Raw genomic sequence first — 17,244 nt, forward strand, 5'->3', positions numbered from 1 at the left:
AATACACAGCTATCAGTGCATCCCATGTTCACACTCCACAGAGGCTCACAGTGCCCCTTGAACCAGCAGACCCTCCAGTGCATGGAGGGATTCCACACAGCATCTACTTCCTGTGGTTAAGATGACTCAGCACCGGGGATGTTTTTGTTAAGTCTGGGAGGTGGAGGCTGGCGGCTGTTGATAATTGTTCCCTGCCAGGCTGTGTCGGATCCCATATCCAAAGTATATGATAGATCCTAGTAGAGAAAGGAGGCAATGAGAAGGTGAAGTAGGCACTCTTCCCACTTACAAATGCCCAGTTGTTGTTGTTTAGTCACTAAGTCATAAAAGACCTTCTATTATGGTGTCTGACACAGTTTGGGGATGGAGTAAGAGGAAGAGGTTCAGGTACCCAAGAGGCCTCTTTAGCCCAGAAAGCAACTTACCAATGGCATTCCAGACTCCAAATAGGGCCCAGGCCCCAGAGGTGATCAGCATCATCAAGTAAACGTTCATGAAGGTGCCCACCAGTGGGAGGACAGGCAGAGCAGGGGCCTGTGGGCAGAGTCAGTTCATCCCTGAACACAGCCCAGATGTCTGAAAGAGAGACTGTACTACTCCAAATGGGCAGGAAGACCAGTCCTCAGCCTGTGTGTTCAGTTCCTACTGAGACTGGATTTTTAAACACTGCGTGTGGATCAGGGACAGGTCCACTGGTTTTAGCAACTCCCCCATTTCCTTGTTCAGTGAAGGATGTTTAGACCTCAAAGCATGCAGACTTCATTCACTCAAGGTGGACACTTTGGGCACATAAGGTCACCTACCTTGAAGTGAAGAGAAGACGGGTTCTGGGGCTGTCTCCAGATGATGACTGTGACCCCAGTGATGAGCAGCAACATCAGCACAGCCACTGTTGTGAGCACGGGGTCTCCAGAGAACACTTGGCTGGGCCACTGGGCCAGGATCACACTCAGGATTATCAGCAGGAGAACTGCAAGAGTCAATGTGGAGAACAGGCTGGACCCAGAAGACAAAGATGTCAGGACCTCGGGTCCCCAGGCTGCCCACATCAGGAAGGGCCATCATAGCTACGAGATTCCTCAGCTCCCAAAGACACAGAATCCCACCCCATCCTGTTAATTTCAGAATGCAAAAAAAGAAATCCCACTGCTCACCAAGCAGGAAGGCACATCCATAGATAATCTGGCCAGATTTCTGGGTGGAGATGGTGCTGGTAGGGAACCACAGACTCTTTAGAACATTTGAGGTTCCTGCTTCAGGTACAGAGTCCAAAAGACTTTCTTCAGCTTTAGGCTCCATCTCAGTTTCCTCCCCTGTTTTCTCCTTCGGGTCTGGTTGGTACCTGAATAGAGGTACCAAGGCAATAATAACAGCAGTCTCTACTAACCCAACATCAGACAATCTATTCATCTCTTTCTTGCCTTAACCAGAAATAGAAGGCAGCATGAAACCAGAGAGGATTACCTCCCCATCAACCCCTAGGGGTCCAAGACTCCCAGTCAAGGTGTAGTAGAGTCTTACCTGAGGATAAGCACAGAAAAAGTCGCGAGGGTATAAGCAAGCATGATCCCAGTTAACATGAGTTCCACAATATGACGGAGGTCCAAGAGTAACACCATGATGGCTAGAATGAGGGCAGGAACAAGGGGGAGAAGGTGGGATGAGAAACCACTAGAAAAATCCAAGTTAAGGAAATTGATTGGAGAAGGAGTGTGTTTCATTTATTCACCTGCGAGGTTTACAGAAGACATAATGGCCATGACAGGGGTGCCGGTGCGGGCATGGATCTGGGCAAGGCCCCGGAAAAGGAGCCCGTCCTTGGCCATTGCACAGATCAACTGAGACATGTAAAATATGGTGCCCAGGAGGCTGGAAGAGAAAATGGAAACACATGTGCGGACTTGGAGAGAAGGGATAGCCTAGGCCATCTCCTCCCTTGTCTACATGGGGTAAGGTGTCTTGCTCTCTTGTCCTCCATACCAAGGGACAGATACCTAAGAATCTGACAGTAGACAGGGAGAAAACCATGGCAGTGACCTGTATAAAAGAGCACACAAGAAGACAACAGCCATGACGTATCCGGCAGGGTCCCACCCGACGTGGAGAAAAGCCTGTGGTAAGGGGCTGAAAGGATGAATCTGGTAGTAGGGCACCATGAGGGTGACTGATGCTGAGACACCAGAGTACGCCAAAAAGCCAATGAAGATGGAGATCACCATGCTCAAAGTGATGGAACGCTGAGGATTTCGGGCTTCTCTCCCTGCAGGATGGGTGGAAGTACTGGGTCAGGAAAACACACTGGAGTGAAAGCAAAAAGAAGAAAAAAATCCCCTTTCCTCTTGCATCTTCCAAAGCAGGTTAACCATCTACCAACCCCTGTGCCCAAGGGCAGCTGAAACTGTGCCCAAGCCCCTGATGGCACCCACAATAACCATGTTACCTTTCATGACGATGCCATCAAAACCAACAAATGAGTAGAAGCATAGGGCTGCTCCTCGGAGAATCCCATCAAAGCCAAAGGGCACAAACCCTCCAGAACCGAGAGGGCCCAAGCTATGGTGAGAGAAGGAATGAGGAAGAACATGGGTGGGGTGTGTTCAGTCATCTCTACTGGATTCCTCCCTTCATACCACAAGCCCTGGGCTCCAGCACTCCCATCATCTGATCTTGTGGATTCACCAGCCCAGATCTCTCTAGTCTCTACTGTCTTCCCAGCTCTGCACTGCCACCTCCCCCACTTCACAAGCATTTCTCTGGCCAAGGGTCATAGCCTCCTAACCTATAGATGTCACTGGATCCGAATGTGTTCAGTCTGTAGTCCTGTTCTGTGAGCTGCCAGTTGTGCAGGTCTCCCTTAATGAAGCCAGAGATGATCGTGAAGATTGGAACAAAAATGTTGATGCCTGTGAACACTATGATGATCAGCGGTGATGCGTGAGGTCCCAGAAGCATTACTCCTATGGGATAGATGGAATATGAAGCACTCAAAATAAACAAATCCATAGAGAGAGAAAGGAGACTAATGGTTGCCAGAGGCGGGAAGTTGCAGACTGCGACAAGGTGGCGGACCGATAGTGCCTGCTCAAAGAGTACCGGGATCAGTGTTTCCTTTTGGGGAGATAAACATGTTTGAAAGTAGATGGGGATGATGGTTGCACAACATGGTGAATGTACTAAGTGCCACTGAACTGTACACTTTCAGATGGTTGATTTCGTATCTCACAGTATATGTCTATGAAATCACTGGGTTGTGTAACTTTATACAGTGCTGTATGTCAAATATATCTAAATAAAGCCGGGAGGGAACAATACAATTATTAATTTTATGCTATGAGGAGTTCCTTTCAACTGAAAAAGAAAATTATCTTTGGTCTCAATACAGAGGAGGAAGCTTGTTGGTCTAAGTCAATGATTCTCAGCAGGGGTGATTTTGCCTCCCAACTAGTTGGCACTGTCTGGAGACTTTCTGGGTGTCAGAATTTGGGGGCAGGGAGGGCATCACTGGTGTCTAGTGAGTAAAGGCTTGGAATGTTTGCTACTCCACACTCAACACTGATTTTTTAAAAACCTTACAATGCATAGGACAACCCCCCACACCAAGAATGATCCAGCCCGAATTGTCAACGGTGCCGAGAATAAAAAGCAACAGTGTTGCCACCTTTCCTTCCACCTTTCCTTCGAGTCCTAACCCCCCTCATTCTTCACCCAAGCCTTTCCATCCCCAGCTCCTTCTTCACACCCCACTCTTCTCATCCTATCTCTGTCCCCTTCTCACCGATCATCACCAGCAACAGGGCCAGAGCAACAAAGTCTGGGAACGTGGCCAGGAAAGAGGGCATATATGGAGAGAAAGTCTCCTCTAACGCCTGAGAGATGTGATTTCCAATCAGGCTGTCAAAGGTGATGCTCCACACTTTGGACAAACTGGCAGTGCCTGTAGAGGCAGAAGAATATTCATTAACAAGGATAAATTGATTCTTGACTATGTGCCGTGGGATATGTTATGAAAGAAAGACAAAGTACCTAATCTCAAAGAGTTTCTCCTCCTGGGGTGGGAAGAGCAGACCCAGATAACTCACAAAATAGGTCACTATTTGGTATAATTAGGAGAAGATCAATGTTATGCAAGAAAAGAACACAGAAAAGTGGGACCAGGGAGGCTGGGAGATGAGAGCTGCAATTTTTAAATCATGTGGTAAAGGAAAATCCCACAAAGACAACAGCTGACCAAAAACTTCAATATGGTGAATGGATGAGCCTGTGGGCCATGCCTCCCTCTCATCCACTCCCTACAGTTCCTTTTCCTTCTGGTTTCCTGGATCATCATTTAAAGAAACAGGATAGACCTGAGTACAATGAAGTTGTGGGGTTTTCCTGCCAATGTTATCCACCTCCCACACAAGGTAGATAACAAAGTGTGAATGAGAGAAGATCCCAATCCTCCTCCCTCCCTGCTTCCTGATCTTAAGACCCACGCTTTCCCCCACTCCATCATCTCACCAATGACTAAATACAGGATGAGGTTCCAGCCAATGATGAAGGCCCACAGTTGTCCCATGGTGGCATAGCTGTAGAGATACACAGAACCAGAACATGGTACCCTGGCCCATAACTCTGCATAGCAGAGCCCACACATCACACAAGACAGGGCAGCCACCAAGAGGGAGATGATGGTCGCTGGTCCAGCTATGTATTTGGCCACAGCACCAGCCACGATGTACACACTTGCTCCCAAGGTGCTGGCCACACCGAAGCCCACCAGGTCCAGTGTGTTTAGATGAGCTGCAGGACTCTCAGACTCCGCTATTGGCTCCAGTGGCCGCCTGTGGACCAGCTTCTGACCACGTTGGCGAACCTACTGACGCAGCATCCTAGACGGAGTTGATATGATCTGCTGAGAACGCAAGACACAAAGTCATTAAGAATGTTCATCCTAAACAACAAGGTCCTAACTGTGTAGCCCAGGAAACTCTATTTAATATCATGTGATAAACCAGAATGGAAAAGAATATGAAAAAGAATGTGTATATGTATATGTATCACTGAATCTGTACAGCAGAAATTTAGCCTATCCCTTCTCCAGTGAATCTTCCCAAACCAGGAATCAACCCAGGGTTTCCTGCATTGCAGGCAAATTCTTTACTAACTGAATTATCAGGGAAGAGGCTTTAAACAACACTACTTAAAAAAAAAAAAAAAAAAAAAAAAAGTCCCATCTGCCCTTGATCCTGGGAGTCCAATTCCTTGGAGCAATGGAGTAATGGGGAGCAGGTGGTAAAAGGACACATTGATCAAGTTCTCTGTCTCTGAGCTTTGGTTCCTTAAACATAAATACATCTTTTAATATGATTCAAAATTACTGGAAAGGTTGCGTGATGGAGTGGATTCTATCTCCTCAAATGTACCCCTTTGGTGGATATACTGTTTTGAGCTGAAGGCAGTTAAGACCCAGCAGACTCTGGAGAAACTCCTTGCCTCTCCCTTAACTGTTCTAAATAATTGGATTAGGGGACCTATGCCAGGAAGAGAGCTATTACGAGACAACTTTTTATTTTTTTATTTTTTTCCTAATTATTTTTATTAGTTGGAGGCTAATTACTTTACAATATTGTAGTGGTTTTTGCCATAGATTGACATGAATCAGCCATGGATTTACATGTGTTCCCCATCCTGAACCCCCCTCCCACCTCCCTCCCCATCCCATCTCTCTGGGTCATTCCAGTGCACCAGCCCTGAGCGCTTGTCCCATGCATCCAACCTGGACTGGCGATCTATTTCACACTTGATAATATACAACTTTTTAAACTCAGGAAGTCTTCCCTGCTTGGAGTACAAACAACAATATTTGTTCACCGAGCATTTGCTCTTCCCATCTTCCTTTGAGCCGTCTTCCTCCCCTTTGAAGCCCCAGATTCTTTCCTTTTTATGTTAAACTCATGATACCATATAAGCCTCCCTTGCTTGACTCTCTTGAGCCTCAAGTTTTTATGGGGCTCTCATACATAACAATCCGCCTGCATTGCAGGAGAATCTGCCTGCAATGCAGGAGACCCCAGTTTGATTCCTGGGTCAGGAAGATCCCCTGGGGAAGGGAAAGGCTACCCACTCCAGTATTCTTGGGCTTTCCTTGTGGCTCAGCTGGTAGAGAATACGCCTGCAATGCAGGAGACCCAGGTTCGATCCCTGGATTGGGAAGATCCCCTGGAGAAGGGAAAGGCTACCCACTCTAGTATTCTGGCCTGGAGAATTCGGGGTCACAAAATGTCCGACACGACTGAGTGACTTTCACTTTCACAATTTCACATACATAGCAAATTAAATTTGTTGATTTGTCTCACATCAATTTAATTATTAGACCAGCTGAAGAAGCTAGATAAGTTTTCTGCTTCTTGGGAAGAAAAAACCTCAAATGCAGTGGTGATACACAGAAGCTGCTTAACTGGTATAAGTTGAGTGGATAAAAGGGGCTTCCCACGTGGCTCAGTGGTAAAGACTCTGCCTACCAAGGCAGGAGATGCAGGAGACAAAATGGCAACCCACTCCAGGATTCTTGCCTGGAAAAGTCCATGGACAGAGGAGCCTGGCAGGCTACAGTCCAAGGGGTCACCAAAATTCAGACATGACTGAGGATGCATGAATGAATAAATGAACAGTTTAATAAACGAATGGTTAAGAATATGATTTTTTAATTGAAATCAACCAGCTCTGGAACATAATAATTTTTCTGAGTTTTCACAAACTACATACCACCTTTGCCCTCCTTTCCTGTATAATGCAGGGAAGATTGTCATCATCATTATTTCATCCCTCTTTGATACATGTGAAGTGACTGTTTTAGGAGCTTGGTAATCAAAGAGCCCAGACTCTGCATAATTTTTTACCAAGGATCCTGAAAACTGAGAGCTTCCTGTTTTGTTGCTTGCAGAGTGACATGGAATAGGAACTCTGCTTTGGGCAGAGTGAGATAGAATTTGTAGGAGGGACAGACTCTAGACTAGCTCTGTCATAGCATCAAACCAGAGAGGTCTCCCAACTGCTTGGAGGGAGGGGGACCAACCTTCATTCTGAATCAGAAATGACAGGACTCTGTTTCCTGCTCTGTTGAGGCCTGAAATGTCTCCTCACCACATGGCTCTGCAGGGCTAGGATGACCCAGTGACCACAAGTTACCTTCAGGGGGCTCTCTCTTCCAATACTCTTAAGTCCAAGCCCAGCATCATGGTTAAGAGCAAGGTTAAGAACCCAGGAAAATATTATTAGAATATTGGCTTCCTCAACACTCCTGTGCCTTTGAAGAAGTCATTCACTTCAGCGGACCTCCATTTTCTTCTAGATTATGTTCTGCTGATGAATCCTTGTGCACGTTAAATGGTGCATCTGTTGTGGCATTCCTCCAAAAGGTAAAAGTGGGTTGATTTACCATGTGATCCATTCCCCCTATGGGTGTATACCCCAAAGAATGGAAAATAGGATCTCAAAGAGATATTTGTACACTCGTGTTCAAAAGAGTGTTATCACAATAGCTGAAAGTTGGAAGCAACCCAAATGTCCTTCTATGAAAGAATGGATAAGCACCATGTGATCTATATACACAGTGGAATATTATGCAGCCTTAAAAAGACAGGAAATTCTGATGTGTGCTACAACATGGAGGAACCTTGAGGATATTATGCTAAGTAACCTCAGCCAATAACAAGAAGACAAATACTGCATGATTCCACTTCCGTGAACTTGCAAGAGTTATCAAATTATAGAGACAGAAAGCAGGATGGTGGTTTTCAAGGGGCTGGGGTGAAGGGGGAAGTGGAGAGTTATCATAAAATGGGGTCAAAGTTTTAGTTTTACAGGATTAAAAATGATCTAGAGATTGGCTGCACAACAATGTAAATACACTTAACATTATTGAACTGTATACTTTAAAAAAATTTTATTGGAGGATAATTGCTTTACTATGTTGTGCTGGTTTTGGCTGTACAACAACATGAATCAGCTGTAAGTATATATGTGTTCCTCTCCCTCTTGACCTTCCCTCCCATCCCCCCATCCCACCCCTCTAGGTCATCACAGAGGGTCAGACTGGGCTCCCCTAGCTGCTAGTGGCAGCTTCCCACTAGCTATCTATTTCACGCATGACAGTGTATACATGTCTGTGTTACTTCCTCAACCTGTCCCCTCTCTTCTTCCCCCGCTGTACACTTAAAATCATTAAGATGGTTAATTTATGTCATGAGTATCTCACAACCATCTAAGAAATTGATGCCAATGATAAATAATACAGCCAGCTTCACAGAGTTCCCAGGAGTAGAAAAAACAAAAATTACTTAATATAAATTACCATGCAGTAGTCCTCTACACATACCCAAATCTGCAGTTGTTCACATTGATACAGTTTCCCCAAAATCCACAGAGGAGGAACCCTTAAATTTGGAGGGCCAACAGTATACAGGAGACTGAAACCAGTGATTCACCTAATGGAAACCCTATATAAAAGTTTATAATAATAAAATTTTATTAAAATACTTATAAAAAGTTTATAAAAAATAGTGTTGTGATAGTTTCAGGTGGACTGCAAAAGGACTCAACCAAAGGGACTCATGTATATATGTGTGTATATATATATATACACACACATATACATGTATCCATTCTCTCCCAAACTCCCCTCCCATTCAGGCTGCCAAATAACATTGAGCAGAGTTCCCTGTGTCTACAGTATGTCCTTGTTGTTTATCCATTTTAAGTATATCAGTGTCTGCATGTCCATCCCAAACTCCATAACTATCCCTTCTGCCTTTCCTAAAGGTATTCTTTCATATCGTTTGAACATCAGTCTAAAAAGAGTCTCCCAACCTCCAGACTTGATCAAAACCCCCGCCCACACCCCTTCTCTCACAAACACAACAGTTCTCAACTCCTCCTCCTTTCAACTAATAAACGGGTCTATCCACCCTCAGGCTAGAGAGAGGCTGACCCCACTGCACTCTGGGGTTGCAGAGGCCTCTTTGGGAGAGTGTGAACTCAGCACTCAGTCTCCCACAGAAGAGGGTGACCCGAGACTTACTGGATCCTTGGAGCAGAGCCTGGAGCACAGGGTCAGTCAGGGAGGCTGAGGTTAAGCCATGTGGGGCTGGAGCTGAGATATCTCCAAGAACTGAAGCGGGGAGTCCTGAGCACAGAAGGCAGCCCTCATCCCCGGGGTTGTAGGGGTGGGGATGGGGCTGGGCGGGTGGGGAGCATCTGCCGTGTTGCTATCAGCTCTTGACTCTCTGTGGTTACCCTTGGGGGAAGTTCTCAATTTTTTTTATCTTAATATACATATTGCATTACATTTACCATTTTAGCCATATTTAAGTGTGCAGTTTGGTCATGTGAAGTTCATTCACATTTTGTGTAACCAAACTCTGGGACTTTTTTCATCTGGCAAAACTGAAACTCTACCCATGCAACAAAATTTCCCCTTTCTTCTTTCCCAGTTCCTGTCAATCACCACTCTACTTTCTGTCTCTATGAATATGACCATTTACTCCATGTAAATGGAATCATATAGCATTTGTTATTTCTTGTCACACTTCTTTTACTTACCCCAATGTCCACTAGGTTATTTGCATTGTAGTTTATATTATATTCCATTTTTAAAAAACATTTAAAAAATTTTTGGCTGTGCTGAGTCCTTGTTGCAGCTGGCAAGCTTTATTTAGTTGCAGCTCTCAGACTTGCTCTGGGGCATGTGGGATCTTCATTCCCTGACTGGGGATTGAACCCACATATGCTGCATTGCCAGGAAGATTCTTAACCACTAGACCACCAGGGAAGTCCCTTCCCTTCTTTTTAAATGCTGAATAATACTTTGTTATTGGTATGTACCATATTTGGCTTACCTATTCTTTGGTCAATGGATACTCGGGTTCCTTTCATGATTTAAATATTGTGAATAAAACTGCTATGAACATGAGTGTACAAATATTTCTTCTGGGGTATGATTTCAATTCTCCTGGGTATATCCTCAGAGGTAGAATTGCTGGATCATTTGTGGTTCTAAGATTTTTATCTGCTTGTTCCTAAAGGAGATTGGTCCTGGATGTTCACTGGAAGAACTGATGATGGAGCTGAAACTCCAATATTTTGGCTACCTGATGTGAAGAGCTGACTCATTTGAAAAGACCCTGATGCTGGGAAAGATTGAGGGCAGGAGGGGAAGGGGACGACAGAGGATGAGATGGGTGGATGGCATCACCGACTCAATGGACATGGGTTTGTGTGGACTCCAGGAGTTGGTGATGGACAGGGAGGCCTGGCATGCTGCGGTTCATTGGGTCGCAAAGAGTCAGACACGACTGAGCCACTGAAGTGAACTGAACTGAATTGTGATGGGGAAGATGTTCACATATTGAGGAATGGGGAAGTCATTCTGGCTCATCCATGGTTCAGCCTGAACTGTGTGTGAACTAAGACAGCCTGTCAGACCCTCACAGCTCATCTGCTTTAACCATTGAGGTAAAGAAAATCTGTTTTGAAGATCAGAATGAGCAAATCCCTTCTCATGGTGTCTGGGTTAACACTGCCTGGAAGATATAAGGTTCCCTTCCCAGAAACCAGAGTCCTGCTGTCTCACTCTCTATGTACTAAGTCTGTCTCTTTTGAAACCTTGAAGGAATACACCCTGTTGTGTTGATGTGTGAGTTTTGTTTGCATGAGGTGTAAGACTGTGCTGGAAACCATGCTTCAGCAGAGCAGTTCCTCAGAGCTCTCGGAGAGGCTGCCTCCTAAGCTGTAGTCCTCAGTGTGAGTCAAATAAAGCCTTTCCATCTCTATTGTGTTTCTTGATTATTTCCAGGGACACTTGAATTCATTAATCATCAAGGACCCTAAGTAGAACAGGGGACCCACTCACACTCCTCCTCCCACACAGTTTTCTTACATGACTCAATTCCCCACAGCCTGCACCTGACCTGAGACACTCCATTGTGGGGGACCCCTGAAGCCCAGCTGGACCCCAACCAGGAGAAGGGGAGCTTACAATCTCTGATGTGAATTCAAACAACAAAGGCATTGAACAGATATCGTGTCTGCAGCCAGCCTTGCACAAAGGGATGGAATAGGATCCCAAGGAGTTTGTTTTCTGGGAAGACTGAGCACCAAGGCAGGAAAGGGAAGGATGCTGTAAGAGGTCAAAAGCACCACGTCTCACAGAAGGAGAAAATTTGGAGTCAGAGGGGAGGGCTGAGCGAGTTAGTGAGGGGTTAGTGAGTGGACAAGATTCTGACATACAACAAGTGACACAATTGCTAAAACACTGGCCAGAGACCACCAGTGTGGGGATTACATGTCGTAATTGAAGCTTCCATTATTTTTTGTTTGTTTGTTTTAACTGTGAAGTATTGGTCCAGGTTTATTTATTTGTATACTTGTCTGAGCACTATTGTTGATGAAACCATTTTTTTTTAAAATTTTTATTTATTTATTTATTTGTCATACATTGATATGAATCAGCCATAGATTTACACATATTCCCCATCCTGATCCCCCCTCCCACCTCCCTCTCCACCCGAATCCTCTGGGTCTTCCCAGTGCACCATGCCCGAGCATTTGTCTCATGCATCCCACCTGGGCTGGTGATCTGTTTCACCATAAATAGTATACATGCTGTTCTTTTGAAATATCCCACCCTCACATTCTCCCACAGAGTTCAAAAGTCTGTTCTGTATTTCTGTGTCTCTTTTTCTGTATTTCTGTGTCTCTTTTTCCGTTTTGCATATAGAGTTATCGTTACCTTCTTTCTAAATTCCATATATATGTGTTAGTATGCTGTAATGTTCTTTATCTTTCTGGCTTACTTCACTCTGTATAAGGGGCTCCAGTTTCATCCATCTGATTAGAACTGATTCAAATGAATTCTTTTTAACGGCTGAGTAATATTCCATGGTGTATATGTACCACAGCTTCCTTATCCATTCATCTGCTGATGGGCATCTAGGTTGCTTCCATGTCCTGGCTATTATAAACAGTGCTGCGATGAACATCGGGGTGCACGTGTCTCTTTCAGATCTGGTTTCCTCAGTGTGTATGCCCAGAAGTGGGATTGCTGGGTCATATGGCAGTTCTATTTTCCAGTTTTTTAAGAAATCTCCACACTGTTTTCCATCATTCAACTGGTTTTGGACTTGGGTGGCATATTTCCTTCCCCATTTTAGGGAAGTTTTCAGCTATTATCTCCTCGAGTATTTTCTCATGGCCTTTCTTTTTGTCTTCTTCTTCTGGAACTCCTATGATTCGAATGTTGGGGCGTTTCACATTGTCCCAGAGGTCCCTGAGGTTGTCCTCATTTCTTTTGATCCTTTTTTCTTTTTTCCTCTCTGCTTCATTTATTTCCACCATTTTATCTTCTATCTCACTTATCCTATCTTCTGCTTCCGTTAGTCTACTCTTGGTTCCCTCCAAAGTGTATTTGATCTCATTCATTGCATTATTCATTTTTAATTGACTCTTTTGTATTTCTTCTAGGTCTTTATTAAACATTTCTTGTATCTTTTCAATCTTTGTCTCCAGGCTATTTATCTGTAACTCCATTTTGTTTTCAAGATTTTGGATCATTTTTATTATCATTATTCTAAATTCTTTCTCAGGTAGATTCCCTATCTCCTCCTCTTTTGTTTGACTTGGTGAGCATTTTTCATGTTCCTTTACCTGTTGGGTATTTCTTTGCCTTTTCATCTTGTTTAGATTGCTGTGTCTGGAGTGGGCTTTCTGTATTCTGGAGGTCTGTGGTTCCTTTTTATTGTGGAGGATTTACCCCGTGGGTGGGGTTAGACGATGGCTTGTCACAGGTTTCCTGTATAGGGAAGCTTGCGTCAGTGTATTAGTGCGTGCAAATTGAGTTCTCTCTTATGGAGAGCAATGGGAGTGCCCAGTAGAGTTTTGAGATGGCGTCTAATGTGTAGGTGATGTCTTGGGCAGCCTGTATGTTGACGTTCACAGCATGTTCCTGCGTTGCTGGAGAATTTTTTTACCGTGGGAGTCTTTGTCTAAAACTTATTGGCTCTTGGGTGTGTGTTGGTTTCAGTGTAGGTGTGGAGGCTTTTGGACGGTCACTTATTACTTAAAGTTTCATGTAGTCAGGAGTTTTCTGGTGTTCTCAGGTTTTGGGCTTAAGTCTCCTGCCTCTGGATTTTAGTTTTATTCTTCCTGTAGTCTCAGGACTTCTCCAACTATACAGCACTGATAAGAAAACTTCTAGGTTAATGGCGAAAAGATTCTCCCCCATTAGGGACACCCAGAGAGGTTCACAGAGTTACATGAAGAGGAGGAGAGGGAGGAGGGAGATAGAGATGAGCAGGAGGAGAAAAAGGGGGACTCAAGAGGCGAGAGAGAGATCTACGCAGCTGTCTGTTCCCAGAGTGTTCTCCGTAGCCCAGTCACCTACAAAGATTCACAGAATTGGATTGGGAAGAGAAGGGGAAAGGAGGAAATAGAGGTGTTCTGAGGTAGAAAACAGAGAGTCAAGATTGGGAGAGAATAATCTTCAGTTTAAAAATAGGGCTTCTCTTCTTTTTTTTTTGTAAGGTTATAGTGTATTGAAAATGAAAATTAAGGAGTAGTAGAGGAGTACTAGAGGACTTTAAAAGAAATAAGAGAAAAAGAAAAATAGAGAATAGAAGAGAAAAAAGGAAAGAAAAAAAAAGAAAAAAGAAAAAAAAGAAAGAAAAAAAAAAGAAAGAAAAAAAAATAGTTTTTTTTCCCCCTTAATTAAAAAAATCGTAAAAAATCTATGAAATGAAAGATTAAGGAGTTATGGGAGTAATAGGGATTTTTAAAGGAAAATAAAAGAGAAAAAAATTAAAAAGAAAAATAAAAAAGAAAAAAATAAAAAAAAAGAGAAAAAAGTAAAATTATATCTAGGAGTTTCTCTGGAGCTGTTGCGGGTCAGTGTGGGTTCGGCTCAGTTTCAGATAGCTCCTCGTTCCAGCTTACACTTCTCGATATCTACAGGCCCCTTCCGGTGTAGTCCGTGTTTTCTAGAGGGATTTTAATCTGTTGCACCAGTCCCTTCTGAGGCGGTTCCCTTTGTTTATTTGGCTTCTGTTTGCCGGTCTCTTCAGAGCCTCATTTCCGCCCTGACACAGGCGGGCGGAGGTGGACTCTTATTCAGATAGCTAGTTCCGTCGCTCTGCGGGGAGGGGCTGGCGCTGCCGGGAGGGGCTGGCGCTGCCGGGAGGGGCTGGCGCTGCGGGGAGGGGCTGGCGCTGCCGGGAGGGGCTGGCGCTGCGGGGAGGGGCTGACGCTGCGGGGAAGGGCTGCGCCCTGCGGGGCGGGCGTTGCGCGGGAGGGGCTGACGCTGCTTTCTCCGTCTGCGCTGCTCAGGCTCCCGGCTGTTCTATATGGAGCGTGCCCCGCGCTGCGCGAGGTTCCAGCCCTCGGGTGTTACACAGAAGCGCGGAACGAAAAGCTGCGCCTGCTCTCTGTGCCTTCCCCGTCAGAGCGGTCCAGGCAGCCAGGGGCTTGGTGGGTGCACTCTCCCCAGGTGTGGCACGCCCACTCCCTTCCGCGGACCCAGTCTCAGTTTCCGCTGGCGCCAGTTGGGTGCGTGCGCCTTCTGCCCTCCGCGTCCCCAACCCCAGTCCCGGCCCTCGCTGGTCGGGTGCCTGCGCCCCGTGTCTCGCCGCGACCTTCCCCTCCCCCCTGCCTCCTGCCTCCTGCGGGGCTGGGCCGGTCCGCAGCCTGCGAGCTCTTCTCTGGATTTTCTCGGTCTCTTTGTTCTGCGAACGGCCGGCAGTGTGTTCGGCCGGTTAATTTTCTCTCTCTTTTTTGGTCTCCCACAGTTCAAGTTGGCAACTCACAGAAGCTTCCTCCGATTGCCCTCAGGGCACTCAGGCCCGGACCCTACCCCAAGCAATGCCGCCTAAGATTCCCTTCCCGGGATGGATCTCCATCCTTAGCTCTTTTGTCTCACTTTTAATCTTTTATATTTTGTCCTACCTCCTTTCGAAGACAATGGGCTGCTTCTCTGGGCGCCAGATGACCTCAGCTAGCGATCAGAGGTTGTTTTGTGAAGTTTGCTCTGGTTCAGTTATTCTTTTGATGAATTTGTAGGAGAGAAAGTGGTCTCCCCGTCCTACTCCTCCGCCATCTTGGCTCCTCCCCGAAACCATCTTTTAACCATTGTATTTTCTTGGTTCCCATGGGTAAGATGAACCATAAATATAAGTATTTGTCTCAGGACTATCGATTCTATCCCATTGATATATGTGTCTATCCTTGAAAAGCCAACTCTGTAAAAGGAATGAGGCAGCTTAAGCTATTGTGGTGAGTTTTAGTTGGTTGTGTGGGGATGCTCTTGAACCCAGAGCTGTTAGGAAGATTATTTTAAAGGGAAAACATCTGAGATGCAATTTAAACAGAAAGAAGCCTTCTCTGAGTTTCTCTCATCTGACTCAAAGCAGAAAATTCTGGGAACTAAAGCGGTAATAAATTCCTTAGTGGAGAGGCTGCTCCCAAGAGGATGAAGGTGAGTAAAACTGTGAGTATAATTCTATACTATGCTTTTGTATTTGTAGTAGACACCTCCTTCAATCTTTAGTGGTTACCTTTGGAGTTATTTTCTGGGTTTTTCTCTGTATCAGTATACTTATTTCACTCTTTCTGTTCCCTCTTGTGGGATAATTGTTTTTAATAATTTTTAATTAATTGATTGATTATGTCTGCCCTGGATCTTGGTTACTGCACAGTCTTCCCTTAGTTGCAGTGCATGGGCTTCTCATTGCGGTGGGTTCTCTTGTTGTAGAGCACAGACTGCAGTAGTTGCGGCACGTGGGCTTAGTTGCCCCATGGCATATGAGGTCCTCCCAGACAGGGGACTGAACCGGGGTCCTCTGCCTTGGCAGGCGGATTCTTAACCGCTGAACCACCAGGGAGGCCTTGTGAGGGAAGTCTTTCATTTTTTTATTTTTGTTAGTTGGAGGCTAATTACTTTACAATATTCTAGTGGTTTTTGTCATACATTGACATGAATCAGCCATGGATTTACATGTAAGCTTTTCTATCTCATCTGCTCTGACAACCCACCAGGTTGCCTCCTGGAAACCTGTCTCTGGATTTCCAGAAGGTGGCTCTAGAGCTCCAGTGTGCGGGTGCCCTCGAACAGAGCAAGGACTGGTTTTCTGAGCGTGTTTCTGGTCTACCTGAGCTCCCCAGGAGGTTGCCGGGGAGGGTCCCACAAGAATCCCCCGAAGAGTGGGGGGAGGTGTGGGTCCAGCACTTGGGGTACTGAGGGTGCCTGTGGACACAGCAGAGAGATTCCCCAGTGTGGTGCTCCCAGAGGCATGCGACTGGACTCCCTGAGAAAAGCAATCCCTTTCATGCCTTTTGACATGTTTATCTGCATCTTTCCAAATATTCTTCCTCTCCCTCCTCATGGAGGTCCCGTCTCAGGTCTCTGGGGCTGCTGTAGATGTCCTTCTCAGGTGTCTCCTGTGATGTCCTACAGAACGAGGGTAGCTGAGCACTCACTCATCACTCCCCTTTTCTGTGGGGGGATGTTTGCTTATGTGGGAGAGTGGAAAGATCCTCTCACCTCCATCTTTGCTTTGACCAGAATTGTGTTTTTTTTGGAGTGCCTGAACCTCCCTGCAGGGAAGCTGCTGCAAGTTCTCTCTCACACACGAGAGTCTGCCCGGGTCAGAATCCATGTCTCCTGCCTAGGCTACCACTCACACACGAGAGTCTGCCCGGGTCAGAATCCATGTCTCCTGCCTAGGCAGGTAGATTTACCACTGAGCCACCAAAGAGGCCCTAAATGAAATATTTTTTGACCTCTGGCTATTCTGGGGATTTTTCAGAGAGCTCCTAAAACATCTCAAAGAATGATACTGACCTCATTACACTTAGGCATACTGGCACATATAATTATGTGGGTACCATCAGCAGATCCCCTGGAAGAGGGCAGGGCAACCCACTCCAGTATCCTTGCCAGGAGAATCCCATGGAATGAGGAGCCTGTCGGGCTATAATCTGTTGGGTCTCAAAGAGTCAGACACAATTGAAGTGACAGAGAAGACATGCATTGTCAAAGAAGTGATGATAAACCTTCTTAGGTTATATCAGAAGGATAAATGTTATTAATATGTGTTCTAAAATTTTTATGAAATTCCTAAAAATCTGATATGTCCTGGTAAATTATCAGTCGCAATTCCGGATGTTATCTTAAAAATCTGAATGTTACAGAAATAACCAAAATGCTCTTTTTTTTTC

At 45.3% G+C, this 17,244-nt stretch overlaps 2 protein-coding genes across 2 annotated transcripts in view; both read right to left on the bottom strand.

The window, feature by feature from the left end:
- Positions 1-17,244, bottom strand: part of LOC122421234 (cationic amino acid transporter 3-like) — a 214,225-nt gene that overhangs the window by 40,737 nt on the left and 156,244 nt on the right. The gene's annotated exons all lie outside the window — the stretch shown is intronic.
- LOC122420186 (cationic amino acid transporter 3-like) lies at positions 148-4,870 on the bottom strand. The gene is given in 11 exon segments (XM_043435035.1): positions 148-236; positions 426-534; positions 804-970; positions 1,155-1,342; positions 1,522-1,624; positions 1,730-1,869; positions 2,038-2,260; positions 2,441-2,553; positions 2,780-2,957; positions 3,776-3,934; positions 4,501-4,870. Coding segments are annotated over 11 exon segments (1,839 nt in total).

The sequence above is a fragment of the Cervus canadensis genome, chromosome 18 (genome assembly GCF_019320065.1).
Source record: "Cervus canadensis isolate Bull #8, Minnesota chromosome 18, ASM1932006v1, whole genome shotgun sequence".
Classification (NCBI taxonomy): Eukaryota; Metazoa; Chordata; class Mammalia; order Artiodactyla; family Cervidae; genus Cervus; species Cervus canadensis.